Genomic DNA, 16,471 nt, shown 5'->3' on the forward strand with positions numbered 1-16,471 from the left:
GAGACAAAAGGGCATGAAAAATGGACTGAAACTGGTTGGTTGTACTGCACGAAGAACAACCATGGGATAACCTCAAGGGAGGGATACAAAATCTAGGACAGGCGAAGAAATTATGGAAATAGTGGGAGTAAGATAAATACCCATTTTCAGGATAGGAAGGCTTTTCAGAGGTGTGATATGTTTGAGAATTACAGAGCAGTATCTCTGAACTGGATTCCATGTCCTCCCTGCCCCCCAACCCCCTTGCCCTTGAATAAGGGTATGAGGTTGAATTTCACAGCTCTGTTCCCTTCTGCTTACCTCTGCCAGAGGATTCTCTTCTAAAATTATCCCCCTCCCAGAGCTGGGGGCTGCCCTCTGCTGCCCTCATCCATCCTGTTTCCTCTAATGGGGAAAAGGAAAACAGGAAGAAGGAAAAACTAATATCAGACCAAAGCTGATTTTTTAAAAAAATAATTGTAATTTTATTATATAAAATAGAGATGAGGGCCGGGCACGGTGGCTCACGCTTGTAATCCCAGCACTTTGGGAGGCCGAGGCGGGCGGATCACGAGGTCAGGAGATCGAGACCACGGTGAAACCCCGTCTCTACTAAAAATACAAAAAAATGAGCCGGGCGTGGTGGCAGGCGCCTGTAGTCCCAGCTACTCTACTCAGAGAGGCTGAGGCAGGAGAATGGCGTGAACCCGGGAGGTGGAGCTTGCAGTGAGCCAAGATTGCACCACTGCACTCCAGCCTGGGCGACAGAGCAAGACTCCGTCTCAAAAAAAAAAAAAAAAAAAATAGAGATGAGGTCTCACTATGTTGTCCACGCTGGTCTCAAACATCTGGGTTCAAGTCATCCTCCTGCTTCGGCCTCCCGGAGTACTGGGATCGCAGACATGAGCCACCACACCCAACCAAAGCTGTGATATTAAGAATGGTGCCAGGCTGGCTGGGCGCAGTGGCTCATGCCTGTAACCCCAGCACTTTGGGAAGCTGAGGCAAGTGGATCACCTGGGCTCAAGAGTTCGAGACCAGCCTGGGCAACATGGCAAAACCCCGTCTCTGAAAAATAAAGAATGGGGCCAGGTACAGTAACACACACCTATAGTCCCAGCTACTCAAGAGGCTAAGGAGAGAGGATTGCTTGAGCCCAGGAGTTGAAAACCAGCCTGGGCAACATAGTGAGACCCCCATCTTTAAAAAAAATAAAAACAGACAGGAGGAAAGGTCTAATCTGAGAAGGAGGAAGACATTAATAGTAGCTACAACTGTTTGAGTCCTTGGTATGTTGCAGGCATTGAGAGGAGCTTTCCATTTCATCTTCCCCATGCTTCTGTGAAGGAGTCATTTTCCCTTTTGTTTTTGAAACAATTTTGCTGCTGTTGCCCAGGCTGGAGTACAATGGCGTGATCTCAGCTCACTGCAACCTCTGCCTCCCAGGTTCAAGCGATTCTCCTGTCTCAGCCTCCCGAGTAGCTGTGATTACAGGCACACGCCACCACACTCAGCTAATTTTTGTATTTTTAGTAGAGATGGGGTTTCACCATGTTGCCCAGGCTGGTCTTGAACTCCTGAGCTCAGGTGATTCACCCACCTCAGCCTCCCAAAATGCTGGGATTATAGGCATGAGTGAGCCACCATGCCTGGCCACAAATGTAGCTTTAATGATATGGACTCTAGAATTCAGTAGATCTGATTTTGAATGCTGGCTCTGCCTTTGAAGATATTGGAGACCTTGATCAAGGTAGCTAATACAGCCCCAATTTCCCTTATTTAAAAATGAGGAAAATTGTGTCTACCTTCCAATGTCCCTATGAGGATTAAATGTGATGATGCATGTAAATCACATGGTGTTAATGCATAAAAAATGCTTGATAAATGTTAACTCACAGAATGAGCTTCAGTTTAATATGAGTGAACCGTTCTTACTATGAATCAAACATTATAGCACATTTTTGTTTTGTTTTTTTTGAGACGGAGTGTCACTCTGTCGTGAGGCTGGAGTGCAGTGGTGTGATCTTGGCTCACTGCAATCTCTGCCTCCCAGGTTCAAGTGATTCTCCTACCTCAGCCTCCCGAGTAGCTAGGATTACAGGCGCACACCACCATGCCCAGCTAATTTTTGTATTTTTAGCAGAGATGGGGTTTCACCATGTTGGCCAGGATGGTCTCGATCTCTTGACCTCGTTATCCGCCCACCTTGGCCTCCCAAAGTGCTGGGATTACAGGTGTGAGCCACCGCGCCTGGCCTATAGCACGTTTCTTTGCATGTGTTATTTTATCTTCTTAACCCTCTGGTTACTGCCTTTCTGAGGAAACTGAGGTCAAGATGTGAAACCAAAGCTGTCAGTTTGAGCGTATGCTAACAGCCTTTCTTCTGTGACTTACTCTGGCATGAAGGATTTTTTTCCTCCTGACTTCTTTTGGGCTGTAAGATTCCCTCCATTAGGCTGGGGGAATGAAACTGTGACCCAAACCTTATTCCATCTTAAGTCCTAATTAGGTAGGAGTTTGGGGAAAAATGTATCATGTTTGAAAAGCCAGAAGGGGGAGAAAGAGACCCGTCGGATACTACAGGGAAAACCTGACGTGCAGGGGATGGGAAAGGACTAAGGATGCTTAAAGAATAAGGAAGCTGACCGGGCGCGGTGGCTCACGCCTGTAATTCCAGCACTTTGGGAGGCTGAGGTGGGCGGATCATGAGGTCAGGAGATCGAGACCATCCTGGCTAACACAGTGAAACCCCGTCTCTACTAAAACATACAAAAAATTAGCTGGGCGTGGTGGCAGGTGCCTGTAGTCCCAGCTACTCTACTCAGAGAGGCTGAGGCAGGAGAATGGCGTGAACCCGGGAGGCGGAGCTTGCAGTGAGCTGAGATCGCGCCACTGCACTCCAGCCTGGGCGACAGAGCGAGACTCCGTCTCAAAAAAAAAAAAAAAAAAAAAAGCATGAGGCAAGGCACAATAGAGGAGAGGAGACATGACCGCCAGTGGTGTGCACTACAAAGTGTCTTCAGAGGAAGTTGTAGCTTAGCTGAAATTTCAGAAAGTAGGTGGCCATGGGTTCCATGGCTGCCTAGATATGCAGAGGGAAAGTGATGACTGAAAATCCTTTAAAGAACATAAGGGTTTTACTGCCCAGTATGTTGGGAAGGCCAGACTGGAAGACGTGAGAGTCTGAAAACAAGGGTGTAACCCCAGAAAGAAAATTCTTTCACCTATACCCAACACAAAACTTCTCCTCCATGTATCCTGCATGGCAACTTTTTACAGTTTTCCTTCAAATCGCAATTCCATAAGCCTATGGGCTTTTAAACTTTTTGTATAATGGACCCTAGGATGATCTATTTAAAACCCCAAAAGAGGCTGGGTACGGTGGCTCACACCTGTAATCCCAACACTTTGGGAGGCCAAGGCGGGCAGATCACCTGAGGTCAGGAGTTCAAGACCAGCCTGGCCAACATGGTGAGAAACCCATCTCTACAAAAATACAAAAATTAGCTGGGCATGACCGTGAGTGCCTGTAATCCCAACTACTCAGGAGGCTGAGGTGACAGAATCGCTTGAACCCGGGAGATGGAGGTTGCAGTGAGCAGAGATCGCGCCATTGCACTCCAGCCTGGGTGACAGAGTGAGATGTTATCTCAAAAAATAAACCTCGAAAGAATATATATCATTTATGCATGCTTATGAATTTGCTTTCACATTCAGGAGCTTCACAGGAATCCCCAGAAGCCCATCTTTGTGCCTCCAAATAAGGACCTAAGCTACTAAGCCCAGCGGGATGATGGAGTGAGGAGTGGGCATGGTTTACATTTTCTTTTCTTGTTCTCTTGCGGGGATTTAAACCCGTGGGATTTAAACTATTCCTAATTTCAAACACAGGATATTTACTCTCAAACCCTTGCCCTCCAGCACTGGCAGCCTGTACATGTCTTTGACCCTCCTAATTTCAGAATCTGGTTTTAAGAATCACTGTTGGTGCTTTCCTTCTAGACCGCACGCTTCCACTCAGCTTGGCTGGATGTGAGCACTTCCCTCACTCCACTGGTCTCTGCCTTCAAATCTCAGTCCATGACTAGGCTGCTGTGTTTTAGGGACCTGTCTTTCTCAGAAATAGTAAGAAAGTCATAATTGCATCTCATATTTGCTGCTTATATTTATCAAGTTCCTATAGCAACTGATCACCTTTAGGAGAGCTATACTCCTCAAATGGGAGAATCTTGTTTCTGAAGCCCTCCAAGGAATGCAGTGTTACCTTGGCACTCTATTTTTTTTTTTCATGCAACAATGTCTTTTATTATGTATGCAGTTTTAAAATTATTTCTTGAATCTCTCCATACACAGGCAAAAATAAGTGTGCTACTTAACATACTGGAAATTGCCTAACTTAATCACTGCCCAGAGAAGGGAAAATTATCACCAAAACGTGCTTAACCAGGAGGCCAATGCATCTGCCAACCTCCAAGAACATGGAGATGAACTTAATAGGCAGACTGTCCACCATCTGCACCTTTGTTCACCACCATTTGATAACCCTTATTCAGGCCCAAATCAGCAGCACATTTCTTGCCAACAATCATTAAGTGTCCAAGAAGACTTTCGTCATCATCTTCTGCTGCAGAAATCTGGGATATATGTTTTTTCGATATCAACAGAAAATGTGTTGGTGCTTGAGGGGAGGTGTGGTCATCCTCAAAAATGATTTTGGCTGGGATTTCCTTGCAGACGATCTTCCCGAAGATCGTGTTGCCACCAGGCCGAGCAACCTGAGCCTTGGCGATCTCACCTGCCATCTCGTCCTCTCTCCCATGCAGCAGCCAGGATAGAGGCTCGGAAGGAGGGAGGAACCCACGGGTTCTATTTTCTTTATTAAGAAAGTAATCCTTTCTGCTCATACCTATGCCGTAGATGTCTATCCTTATTTTCTGCCTGCAGAAATTCATCACACATTTGTAATTTTTTGGAGAGATTATAGGCCCTGAGGTTTGTAGGATTGTTGTTAGAGCAGGTGTTTTTATTTTTTAGCTACATTGGTGTATAATTGACATATTTAATTACACTACTACTTGAGACCGTCATTACAGCAGTTACTACTGTTACCACTTGAGACCATCATTATGACTGAACAAAGGGACAAATGTAGAAATGAAAACTTAAGACAAAAGAAACTGTTTTAAGGAAAGGCAACATGAAGAAGAGAGCTCCCTGCTTCTAGTGAGCAAAGGCAGCCCCGCCCCCCACACCCCCGCCGAGCTTCTCAGCCCTTCATATTTACTGGGTAACAAGAACAAGGAGAAGGAGATAACAATTGGTCTGCTGCTGAATTGATCACAGGTTCATATTGTTACTGACAGGCTTCAATTGTGCCTAATCATAAGAAACATTTGTGCGGCCTCCAACAATGTACAACTTGATGTGTTGATATATGTGTACATTGTGAAATGATCATCACAATCAAGCCGGTTAACATGTCCATCACCTCACATAGTTGCTTTGGGGGTGCAGGGAGGTGAGAGCATTCAAGATCTACCCTCTTAGCAAATTTCAAGTATGTGGTATTACTACCTATAGTTACCATGTACATTAGATCTCCAGGACTTTCTCATCTTGTATAAGTGAACCTTTGTATCCTTTGACCAAATTTCCCCATTCTCCCACTCCTTACTCCAGCCCAGCCCCTGGCGACTACCCTCTACTTTCTGCTTCTATGAGTTTGACTATTTTAGATTCCACATACAAGTGCAATCGTGCAGTATTTTTCTTTCTGTGTCTGCAATGTTTGACTTAGCATGATGTCCTCCAAGTTCATCCATGTTGTCACAAATGGCAGGATTTTCTTCTTTGTCAGGGCTGAATAGTATTCCATTATATATATTTATATACACATGACATTTTCTTTATTCATCTGTTAGTGGACACTTAGGTTGTTTCCATTTCTAGGCCATTGTAAATAATGCTGTAATGAACTTGGGAGTGCACATACCTCTTTGAGATACTGATTTCCTTTCCCTTGGATGTATGGGAGTTGCTGAGTCATATGCCAGTTCTGTTTTTACCTTTTGAGGAACTTTTGTACTGTTTTTCATAATGACTATACCGTTTTACCTTCCCACCAATGGTGCACAAGGGTTCCCTTTTCTCTGCATTCTAACATTTATCTCATCTTTTTATTTAATTTTTTTTGAGACATAATCTCACTCTGTAGACCAAGATGGATTGCAGTGGTGCCTTCCCAGCTCACTGCAGCCTCCACCTCCTGGGCTTGAGTGATCCTCCTGTCTCAGCCTCCCAAGTAGCTGGGACTATAGGCGTGCACCACCACACATGGCTAATTTTTATATTTTTTATAGAGACGGGGTCTCCCCATGTTACCAGGCTGGTCTCGAACTGCTGGGCTCAAGCATTCCACCCACCTTGGTCACCCACATTGCTGGGATTATAAGCATGAACCATAATATCCATAGCCATAATAATGGCTATCTCTTGCTTTTTTGATAATAGCCATCCTAACAGGTATGAGGTGATATTGCATTATGATTTTGGTTTCCTGATGATTAATGATGTTGAAGCCCAAGAAAAAGTACTTTTAATGATATTGGCTTCCCTCTTGCTTTGGGTGGTTCCATTTAGCCTAGGTCAAAATCACATTGTAGACCATATGTTTGGTGTCCCTACCCTGCAGTCCCTGAACTTGGACTGTCCTGGGACAGACCCCATTTGGTAATGGATCCTAAACTTTACTTTAGCTCAGTTCATATCTTTTCTCCTATAGTGAGGAGTTCATAGGGAAGAAATGTCATAGGAAAATTGGTTTTATAATGTGATGCCAGGAAGAAAAGTTTGTCCTTGGCCAAAAAGTATTTATTGACCTGAAAAGGGAAGAATAGCAGAGAGCACTTCCCCATCATCTTTCATGTTTGTCGGGCTTGTCATGAGAAGCCCTCACTCCTTTCCCACCTCTCCCTTCCCTGTGCCTCTTTCTACTTTCGATTCTCCCCTGTTATCTCCCCTGTTATCTATCTGATGGAGCCAGTGTGGGCACTCCACAGTCCAAATGGAAGCTCAGTCCCTCTGAGTTGGCAGTGTGGCTGACACCTAACCGTCTGGGAAGTGGGAGAAATTCTAGAACCCAAGACTATTACCGACCCCCAACTTCCCACTTCCCGTAAGTGTTCCACACCCAGCGGGTGATAAGGATGGGATCAGGGGATGCCCCCCAAGCTGTTATTAGCAGCCTCTGGCAGACAGGAGGACAAAGAGCTGGAGAAGAACGCTGGACATGGGATGGGCTGGCAGAGCTGGCCAGACAGAACCCTGGGCAGACACAGAGGTGGGAACAAGCCGGCCAAGAGATGTGGCAGAGAGGCACCAGTTACTCTCCCAGGTGAGTTAATGCGCCAGTGTTTCCAGAACTTCAAGTCGCTTCATCTTTATCCAGCACCCACCCCTCACCTTCCACATCCTGAAGAAGAGAAATGGGCAACTGGAGGGCTTCCATGCAGAGCCAGCTCTACACATAGGTTTGAGAGCATACTCAGCAGTTTCTCATCCTGGTCCAGGCGATATTTATAGAGGGACCAGTGACATGGAGCTGACTAAGGAGGGGGACAATGCCACTGGCTCAGCAGAGGGAATTCCCTGTGGGGCTGTCCCTCAGGTTTTCATCCCAACCCCCACCCCCACACTGCACTCACACCTGCTTCGACCCCAAGCAGATCAGATGTGGCAGTGGGGGGTCATGTGACTGAGAGGGGGCTATAAATAGCTGGAGGTGGGCATGCTGCCCCAGACGCCTTAGGGACAGCAAGAGCAGAGGCTTAAGGAGCTACACTGGGGGAAGGACGGGGCAAGCAGGCCAAGGCCTGGCCGGGGGGAGGGGGGAGGGAACATGGAGCAATCCCGGTCACAGCAGCGTGGGGGTGAACAAAGCTGGTGGGGTAGTGACCCCCAGTACCAGTACATGCCCTTTGAACACTGCACCAGCTACGGACTGCCCTCTGAGAACGGGGGCCTCCAGCACAGGCTCCGGAAGGATGCAGGCCCCCGCCACAACGTCCACCCCACACAGGTAAAGTGCTATAAGGGGAGAGGGGAGCCATGGATGAGGGGAGACAGTGGTGCCAGAGACTGGTGAAAATTAGGAATTGGGTGAAAAGAGGGAGCAGCATTTTTTTAACTTAAAAAACAAGTACGTGGTAATGTGTTCAAAATATGAAAATCTTTGAAAGTCTGGGCTCCCTTAAGTATGCACTTAGAGAGATATGCAGGCACTTTCATACAACCTTTACCAACAGAGTTCCCGAATCATATGGGGAAACAGCAGAGCCTCACGTGCATGAATAGCTCGTGCTTACATAACCTACGTGGAGTGGATTGCGTAGGAGCCCACACTGCAGTGTGCTGGGAGCTGTCTCCCACACCCTCACCCACAGGTAGACACTGCCAGATTTCTGCCTCTGTGACCCTCGGCAGCATACACACACACATGAATCTTCCTGCAGAAAGCAGAAGAAAGGAATTGGGCAAGTGTAGAAAACAGACTGAATTGCTTATCAGTGATCAAAGATCTACCAGTGTCAAAATGAGCAGAGATGTACGAGCTTTTAGGTGGCAAGATGATCAAGTAAGAACTACTAAGTGTTAGGCACCTGGAAAAGGGCAGAGATGTGATCCCAGCAACAGAAGCATGCAGACTAATTAGGAGTGTCTAGGGATGAGCAGCCTCCTGCGGTGGGATTGGTGGGATATGAACACCTAGGAAAGGGGGAATGGGGATGGGCACAACGAAAGGAAAGGCTGTGAAATTGTCATGGAAAAAGATAGGTCATGGTTAATAAGTAAGTGTCCCTCCAAAGAATGCAGAGAACAGCAGAGGATAGAATTTGTCTGGAGGACAGTTGGCCAGAACTTTTTTTTTTTTTTTTTGAGATGGAGTCTCGCTCTGTCTCCCAGGCTGGGGTACAGTGGTGCTATCTTGGCTCACTGCAACCTCCGCCTCCTGGGTTGAAGCAATTCTCTTTCCTTGGCCTCCTGAGTAGCTGAGATTACAGGCACCTGCCACCATGCTTGGCAAATTTTTGTACTTTTAGTAGAGACAGGGTTTTGCCATGTTGGCCAGGCTGGTCTCGAACTCCTGACCTCAGGTAATTCACCCGCCTTGGCCTCCCAAAGTGCTGGAATTACAGGTTTGAACCACTGCACCCGGTCTGGTCAGAACTTAAAAGGCTTTTTTCTTTCTTTCTTTTTCTTTTTTTAACAGGGAGCCTACAGTTCCTTTAGGTTTAGGGCTGGGAAGCTGAGGCATGAGCTGTGCAGGGGATCTCAGCATTGGGGGTCAAAAAGATCTGCTCTCAGTCCCTGACCAACCCCCAGGAGTATTTGCAAAGGCAGCGCCAGGGACCCAGTAGGGAACAGAGACATACAGGTCAATGTAGGCTGGAATCGAGCATTGGGAAGGTTTCCTGGAGACAGCGGGGTCTGACTAGGCCTTTGAACACCATTTGGGATCAGCAGGAGGGAAGACCCCTCCCCCTGGCCCCGTGCTCTCACTCATGTACGTGGTCGTATCTGGGTGGGATGACAACTTGAGTAACAGTGCCATTATGGCACTTCCTGACGACAATGAGGAGACTGGCCAGGTGAGCATGAAGCCTCATGTTGGGAAGCTATGGTTTGGGGAGTAGAATTGGCCTGTTTTCTACAGGTCTTAAAAGCAAACAAGAGTTTGGATTAGTTTTTCTTTGTTTAATTTTTGTTATGGAAGACTTACACAAAAATGGAATGGTATAGTGAAGCCCCCAAGTACCCACCAGTTATCAATATTTTGTCACTATTGTTCCATCTATTCTTCCCTTCCCCACCCTCACCCTTCTACACACCATGGAATACTTTTTTTTTTGTTTTTGAGACGGAGTTTCACTCTTGTTGCCCAGGCTGGAATGCAATGGCACGATCTCAGCTCACCGCAATCTCCACCTCCCGGGTTCAAGTGATTCTCCTGCCTCCTCCTCCCGAATAGCTGAGATTACAGGCATGCGCCACCACGCCTGGCTAATTTTTGTATTTTTAGTAGAGATGGGGTTTCTCCATGTTGGTCAGGCAGATCTCGAACTCCTGACCTCAGGTGACCTGCCCACCTCAGGCTCCTAAAGTGCTGGGATTACAGAGGTGAGCCACTGAGCCTGGTTTACACCGTGGAATACTTTTTAACAAATCCCAGACATTGTATCACTTGTAGACTTGAGTTTTGACTTCTCCCTTGCCCTCCCCTCACCCTGCCCTGGTGTGGTGGTTAGCATGGGACCAGTCAGAACAGATCTGGCCCTTTAAGTGTTTTCCCAGCCCAGGTATGATGATATGAAGCAACCCCCTTCCTCGTCTCCACCAGCCTGGGGCCTCGAGGAGCTGAGACAGCCTCAGCTGTCTGACTTCCACTGGGAAGTATGTTCTCTCTCTGGGTCCCAGGTAGGGTTTGGAAGGAAACACTGCCTCCCTCGGTCACTGACCCAGAAGACAAACAGCCATGAGCAGGGCAATTCATGTGTGTGCTTGTTCAGGACTGTGGCATAAAATGCTGCTCATATTGTGAAATCAGATCTCTTCTACTCAGGCTGTCCCAGAATCCAGCAACATGGCCTGGCCTGACCCTGGCCCCAGAGGACAGTTAGTGTAGTGGGAGTGGGGCAGGCTAAAAGTGGTTGGAGCTCTCGTATATCCCACACAGACACACGTGCTCTGCCTCGGGATGGAAGTGGAAGACCACCAGACCTGGGGGAGCTGCTCTGCCCTCTTCACATGTGGGGCAGGTAGGGGTCTAATTATCTGGCTGTGGGAAAAAGTAGATTGACCTGCCTTTTCGGGCTAGTTCTTGTGTGTGCATACAAGCACTGGGAGATGAGGTGGATGGTCTTGAAGCTTGATAGAGGACCTGAAGTGCCTCAGGTAAGGCTAGACACACCAAGGCAAAGTGCAACGAAGACTGCCCTGCTAGTTAGCCCAGTCTGTCCTCACCCTGTTCATGTTAGGAGGAAAGTCAATGCAGGTGGTCTGGGGAAATGGTGGCACATATAGAAAGCACAGTGACACAAAACACCTGATTGATATGGCCGCCTGGGTTCAGCATAGTTCTGTACCTCTGCTTCAAAGCAAAAACTGGCCTCCTTGATAAAGGCTGCCCTGGATCAAGGTGAGTACAGGTTGGAGAATGGGTGGAGAGAAGGTAGGATGAATGGACAAGGGAAAGGGTGGGAAGTGTGGGAATGGAGGGTGAAGAGTAGAGGGCAGGGATGACCACAAAGTCACCCTGCATGCAGTCAACACCCAGAATTCAAAAAGCTGTTGCTCTTTTCTTCTGTGATTCTGTCTGCTGCCCTCTGTCTATTATTTTTTTACTCTTCCACAAGGCAGACACTGATCATTCTCTCTCTGTCCAGATTTATGGCCATCACAAAGAACAATTCTCAGACAGGGAGCGGGACATAGGGATGCCCAAGAAGACAGGCTCCAGTTCTACCGTGGACAGCAAGGATGAGGATCACTATTCTAAATGTCAAGGTGATGGGGACTGAGGAATAAAGAAATCTGGAGTAGAAAGAGGTACAGGGATTAGGAGAATAACTTGGACATCCCATTGCACGTACGTACTCCCTGCCCTGCTACAAAAACTCTCCTCTAATTGCTTTTAAGAGACAGGGTCTCACTCTGTCATTCAGACTGAAGTGCAGTGGAGTGATCACAGCTCACTGCAGCCTAGAACTCCTGGGCTCAAGTGATCCTCCTGCCTCAGCCTCTCCAGTAGCTAAGACTATAGGCACATGCAACCATGCCCAGCTAATTTTAAAACTTTTTTTGTAAGGATGCTGAGGCTGGTCTTGAACTCCTGGCATCAAGCAATCCTCCCACCTTAGCCTCCAAAATTCCTGGGATTAGAGGCATGAGCCACCATGCTTGGCCTCTTAAGTATTAAGGAAAAGGCACCTCTCTTCACCTCCTTCGCACTTTGCCTCCCACAACTCCAAGAAATGAGTTTTACAAAGGAATTCAAGTATTCATGGGGAACTGGGCTTTGGTGCCTTTTGCAGGGGCCGGAGCAGCAATCAGCAGAGGGTTAATGAGAAACTCAGTGCATAAGACGTACGGACCCTGGGGGCCCAAGGCTTCCCCTCCCATCTTGGGTATAGCACCCAAAGTAAAGTAGTGACTCGTTAGCTGCTTTTCTCTCTCTCTCTCTCTCCCTCTCTCTCTCTATATATATATATATATATTTTTTTTTTTTTCACTTCATCTCTTCCTAGATTGTGTCCGCCGCCTGGGACAGGTGGTGAGAAGAAAATTAGGGGAAGACTGGATCTTTCTGGTGCTTCTGGGACTGCTGATGGCTCTGGTCAGCTGGAGCATGGACTACGTCAGTGCCAAAAGCCTTCAGGGTAGGTTTAACCTGGACCTTTGCCCACAGCTGTTCCTGGAGTTTCTACCTAGGGTAAGCAGGGTGTGTTATGGGAAGCGAATGTTGCGCAGAGAGGGATCAGGTGGGACTCCAGGCCCAGAAAAGACCAGACCCAGGCCTGCTCCACTTCTCACGCCCCTCCACTCACTGCCGCCCAAGCAGTGGATGCCCTTCTAATAAGGTGGCCAACTTGCCCCAGTTTCCCAGGGACTTTCCCAGTTTCAGCACTGAACATCCCGAATCCCAGGAAATCCCTTGGTTCTGGGCACACCGGGTGGTTGGTCACACCCAGGCCTCCAGCCCCGGTACTCCAGTGGGATTCGTGACACAGCCACCAACTACCAACTGGAACAGGCCACATCACCTCCCATAACTCAGGCTTCCATGTGTCAAATGAGAGCAGCACCATCTCAGGAGGGGCACATAGAAGGAGCACGGCCTGAAAACACGCCAGGTACACTTCCTGGTGCTGTGGACACGGCTGCTCAGCCACGTTCTGCCTAACCCCAGGCATGTGTCTCCGCAGCCTACAAGTGGTCCTATGCGCAGATGCGGCCCAGCCTTCCTCTGCAGTTCCTGGTCTGGGTCACCTTCCCACTAGTCCTCATCCTCTTCAGCGCCCTCTTCTGCCACCTCATCTCTCCCCAGGCTGTTGGTGAGAACTTGCCACCAGACTCAGCCTGAGCTGGGTGGCCTGAGAGGGGCCCTGTCTGTCTCCCCCATCATCCAGCCCCACCCACAGCCCTGTGCTGCCTTGCCCCATCCTCCCCACCACTGCCTCTTCAGCCCTCTTTAATTCCCATTCCCACATTCCGGACATTCATCTCCCTTTTAACCTCCACCTTGACCCTGCACATAATCTTTCCATGCTTTTAGGCTCTGGAATCCCCGAAATGAAGACAATACTTCGTGGGGTTGTCCTGAAGGAATACCTCACGATGAAAGCCTTTGTGGCCAAGGTTGTCGCCCTGACTGCGGGTCTGGGCAGTGGCATCCCCGTGGGAAAAGAGGTAGGCCTGGAATGACTGAAGCAAGAGCTGGGAAGGGCCCTCAGGAGCCAGGGTGGCACCAACTCTAGAGGGAGCTCTGGGAGTGGAAGTGGATCAGGAGACAGGACCAAGGTCAGGGCCAGGGGACACTAGGAAGGGGAAAAGCTTTGGAAGTTCCTCCACCTGGGATCCAATGACAAAAACCGCACAGCTTGCGGAGCTTGGAGCAGGCTCTTAGCCTGGACACCCCTGACATTTGGGGCTAGAAAACTCTGTGCTGTGGGGAGGCTGTTCTGTGCAGTGGTGGGGACTTAGCAGCATCGCTGGCCTCTGACCCTTCCTAGATGCCCAGCAGCATCGCCCAGTTGTGACACCAGCATGTCCTCAGACATTGCCATATGGACCCTCTGGGGGACAAAATCTCCCCTGGTTGAGAACACTGTCTTAGAGATCATCCAGACCAATTCCCTTGCTTGAATCTGAGAAAACTAGGACTGAGAAAGAGGCTGTGCTGTTTTCAAGGTTGCTCGGTGGGGTGCAGCCTCCTTCCGTTCTCTGCTGGTGTGCATCTTTGCCCCCTACTGCCATATTCCACCCAGTAGCCAGAGGCATCTTTTAAAAATGGAATCAGTCTCATCTGACCCCTGGTCAAAAACTTCTTAAGGCTTTGCATGCCTCTTAAAATAAAATTGAAAGTTTTGTTGTTGTTGTTGTTGAGACAGTGTCTAGCTCGCTTGCCCAAGCTGGAGTGCAGTGGTGCAATCTCGGCTCACTGCAACCTCCACCTCCCAGGTTCAAGCAATTCTCCCACCTCAGCTTCCCGAGTAGCTGGGACTACAGGCACACGCCACCACGTCCGGCTAATTTTTGTATTTTTAGTAGAGATAGGGTTTCACCATATTGGTCAGGCTGGTCTCGAACTCCTTACCTCAGGTGATCACCTGCCTTGGCCTTGCAAAGTGCTGGGATGGGATTACAGGCCTGCGCCACCGCGCCCGGCCCAATTGGAACTTCTTTTTTTTTTTTTTTTTTGAGACGGAGTCTGGCTCTGTCGCCCAGGCTGGAGTGCAGTGGCGCCATCTCGGCTCACTGCAAGCTCCGCCTCCCGGGTTCACGCCATTCTCCTGCCTCAGCCTCTCCGAGTAGCTGAGACTACAGGCGCCCGCCAGCCGTGGCCTTCGAGACCGTGGACTCCGGCTCCTCCTCTCTGCAGGCCTCTGCCACCGCTTCCCTGTGTTTGGCTCACAGGTTTCCTTTCTGTCCCTCAGTCACTCTGCCCTGGGCCCCTCAGGGCCCCTGCGTGCCGTTTTCTCAGCCTGGAACATTCTTCCTCCTGACATCTGCGCGGCTCCCTCCCTCCCATCATTCAAAGCTCTACTTGAGGGAGGCTCCTCAGGCCCTTTCCTCTAAACACGTGCCCTCCCACCCTCCTCCACCCTGGCTCTCTGGAGAGGAGAAACACACTGGTTTCTCCTCTTTTTCCTCTCTGGGATGAGGCCTCGTGAGGGCAGGACCTGTGTGTAACTCCTGTATTTCCAGCCCCTGGCACCGTGCCTGGAGTAAGGAATATTAGTCCAGTGAGTGCCTCAGAGCCTCCATCTGGCCTCTGACCCCCGCCCCCTCGCTCCCCCTCTCCCAGGGCCCCTTCGTCCACATTGCCAGCATCTGTGCTGCTGTCCTCAGCAAGTTCATGTCTGTGTTCTGCGGGGTATATGAGGTAAGGTTGAGACAGTGAAATGAGCTGGGGCCAGGTGGTAGAAAGAGTCCGGCTGTGTGTCCAGGGTGTTGGGAGGGCTGCCTCTGCTCTGGGCTGGCTGTGGTGCTGAAGGAGCATCGCACTAATCCACGCTCCCTTCCTCGTCCCCCTGTCTGCCTACCCTGGCCACATAATGCCTCTGTTTAGCCTGTGCCTGTCCTCCGAATGTCCTCGCCTCTTTGACCTGTGCCCCCACATGGAGGTCTGGCCTGTGGTCTGCTCCCATGCTCGTCCTGCTAGTCCATACCACCCCCTCTGTGTCAGTTTCCCTCCACGTTTCCCTCCTGTGCTCCCCCATCCCTTTGTAGCTCCCAATCCCTCACCCTACCTCTTACATACGTCCTGCCTGCCCCACCCCTCCACCCCCTTGTCCCGCGTGCTTCTCTGTTGCAGACCGTGCCTGGGCAGCTTGACCTCCTGGTGTCGGCCTGTGCAGTGGGCGTGGGATGCTGCTTTGCAGCCCCTGTTGGAGGCAAGTTGCACTTCCTCCCTATCCCGGTTGCCTAAGCAAGACTTAGAAGGGGGTTTTGGGTGGCTGCCACAAGCTTTGGAGTGGGCATCCAGGGAATGACTGTGGATCACAGCCCCTGCGGTCCAGATACCTATATTTTTTCAGCAAACGGCTGTGTATTCTTTTGAGACTGCTTGCTGTTTGGTGCAGGATTTATTAGTACTGCTTTCTGGAGTTCTTGCTGTCTCTTTTCTGCTTATCATTTGTTGATTTACATGCCTGGCATACATTTGCCTAACTTTTATTTCATTTTCTACTTTCTATTTCATTTTGGCACTGTACTATGAGGTTAATTCCTTTTTGCCAAACTCACTGAGTTTCTCTTGGCCTGGGAATCACAGAGGACATGGGACCACAAGGACTCCTTGTGACTTAGGCCTCTCATTCTGCCTTATTCCCCATCCCTGCTTGTTCTGTCCTCTGCCTGCCCACCTCCCTCTCTTCCACCTGTCTCTCTGTCTGTCTCTCCCCTAGTAGCAGCCATACTACTACTCTGATATCCTGACGGTGGGCTGTGCTGTGGGAGTCGGCTGTTGTTTTGGGACACCACTTGGAGGCAAGTGATTGACCCCCTCCCCCATCAATGGGCTTGCCTGGCCTGGCTCCCAAAACAGTTTTAATCAGTATCCACAAGTGCTGGTATTACCAGGTTACTTACAAGAATAGCTGACTTTTAGTAAGCGTTTGCTGTGTGCCAGGCAATGTTCTAAGCACTTACTTTTATTCCTGGCCAAAGCCATATCAGACAGATATTACAGAGGAGGAAGAGGAGAGAACTGAAT

At 49.2% G+C, this 16,471-nt stretch overlaps 2 protein-coding genes across 2 annotated transcripts in view; one reads left to right on the forward strand and one right to left on the reverse strand.

Annotated features, from left to right (window-relative positions):
• Positions 1-4,255: 4,255 nt before the first annotated feature.
• On the reverse strand, positions 4,256-4,828 carry LOC129484052 (adenosine 5'-monophosphoramidase HINT1-like). Its single transcript, XM_055281476.2, has one exon. It carries the CDS (start codon positions 4,779-4,781, stop codon positions 4,470-4,472), a length of 312 nt encoding a protein of 103 aa, XP_055137451.1. The 5' UTR covers positions 4,782-4,828; the 3' UTR covers positions 4,256-4,469.
• A 2,947-nt stretch (positions 4,829-7,775) lies between these two features.
• The window catches only part of CLCN1 (chloride voltage-gated channel 1), a 37,452-nt gene continuing 28,756 nt past the window's right edge, over positions 7,776-16,471 (forward strand). The window contains exons 1-7 of the mRNA XM_055284335.2: positions 7,776-8,056; positions 11,421-11,541; positions 12,282-12,413; positions 12,960-13,088; positions 13,310-13,443; positions 15,062-15,139; positions 16,167-16,245. Of these exons, the coding sequence (XP_055140310.1) occupies positions 7,877-8,056; positions 11,421-11,541; positions 12,282-12,413; positions 12,960-13,088; positions 13,310-13,443; positions 15,062-15,139; positions 16,167-16,245 (853 nt within the window). The 5' untranslated portion in view covers positions 7,776-7,876. The remainder of the gene's footprint in view (positions 8,057-11,420; positions 11,542-12,281; positions 12,414-12,959; positions 13,089-13,309; positions 13,444-15,061; positions 15,140-16,166; positions 16,246-16,471) is intronic.

This window comes from Symphalangus syndactylus, chromosome 6 (genome assembly GCF_028878055.3).
Source record: "Symphalangus syndactylus isolate Jambi chromosome 6, NHGRI_mSymSyn1-v2.1_pri, whole genome shotgun sequence".
Lineage (NCBI taxonomy): Eukaryota > Metazoa > Chordata > Mammalia > Primates > Hylobatidae > Symphalangus > Symphalangus syndactylus.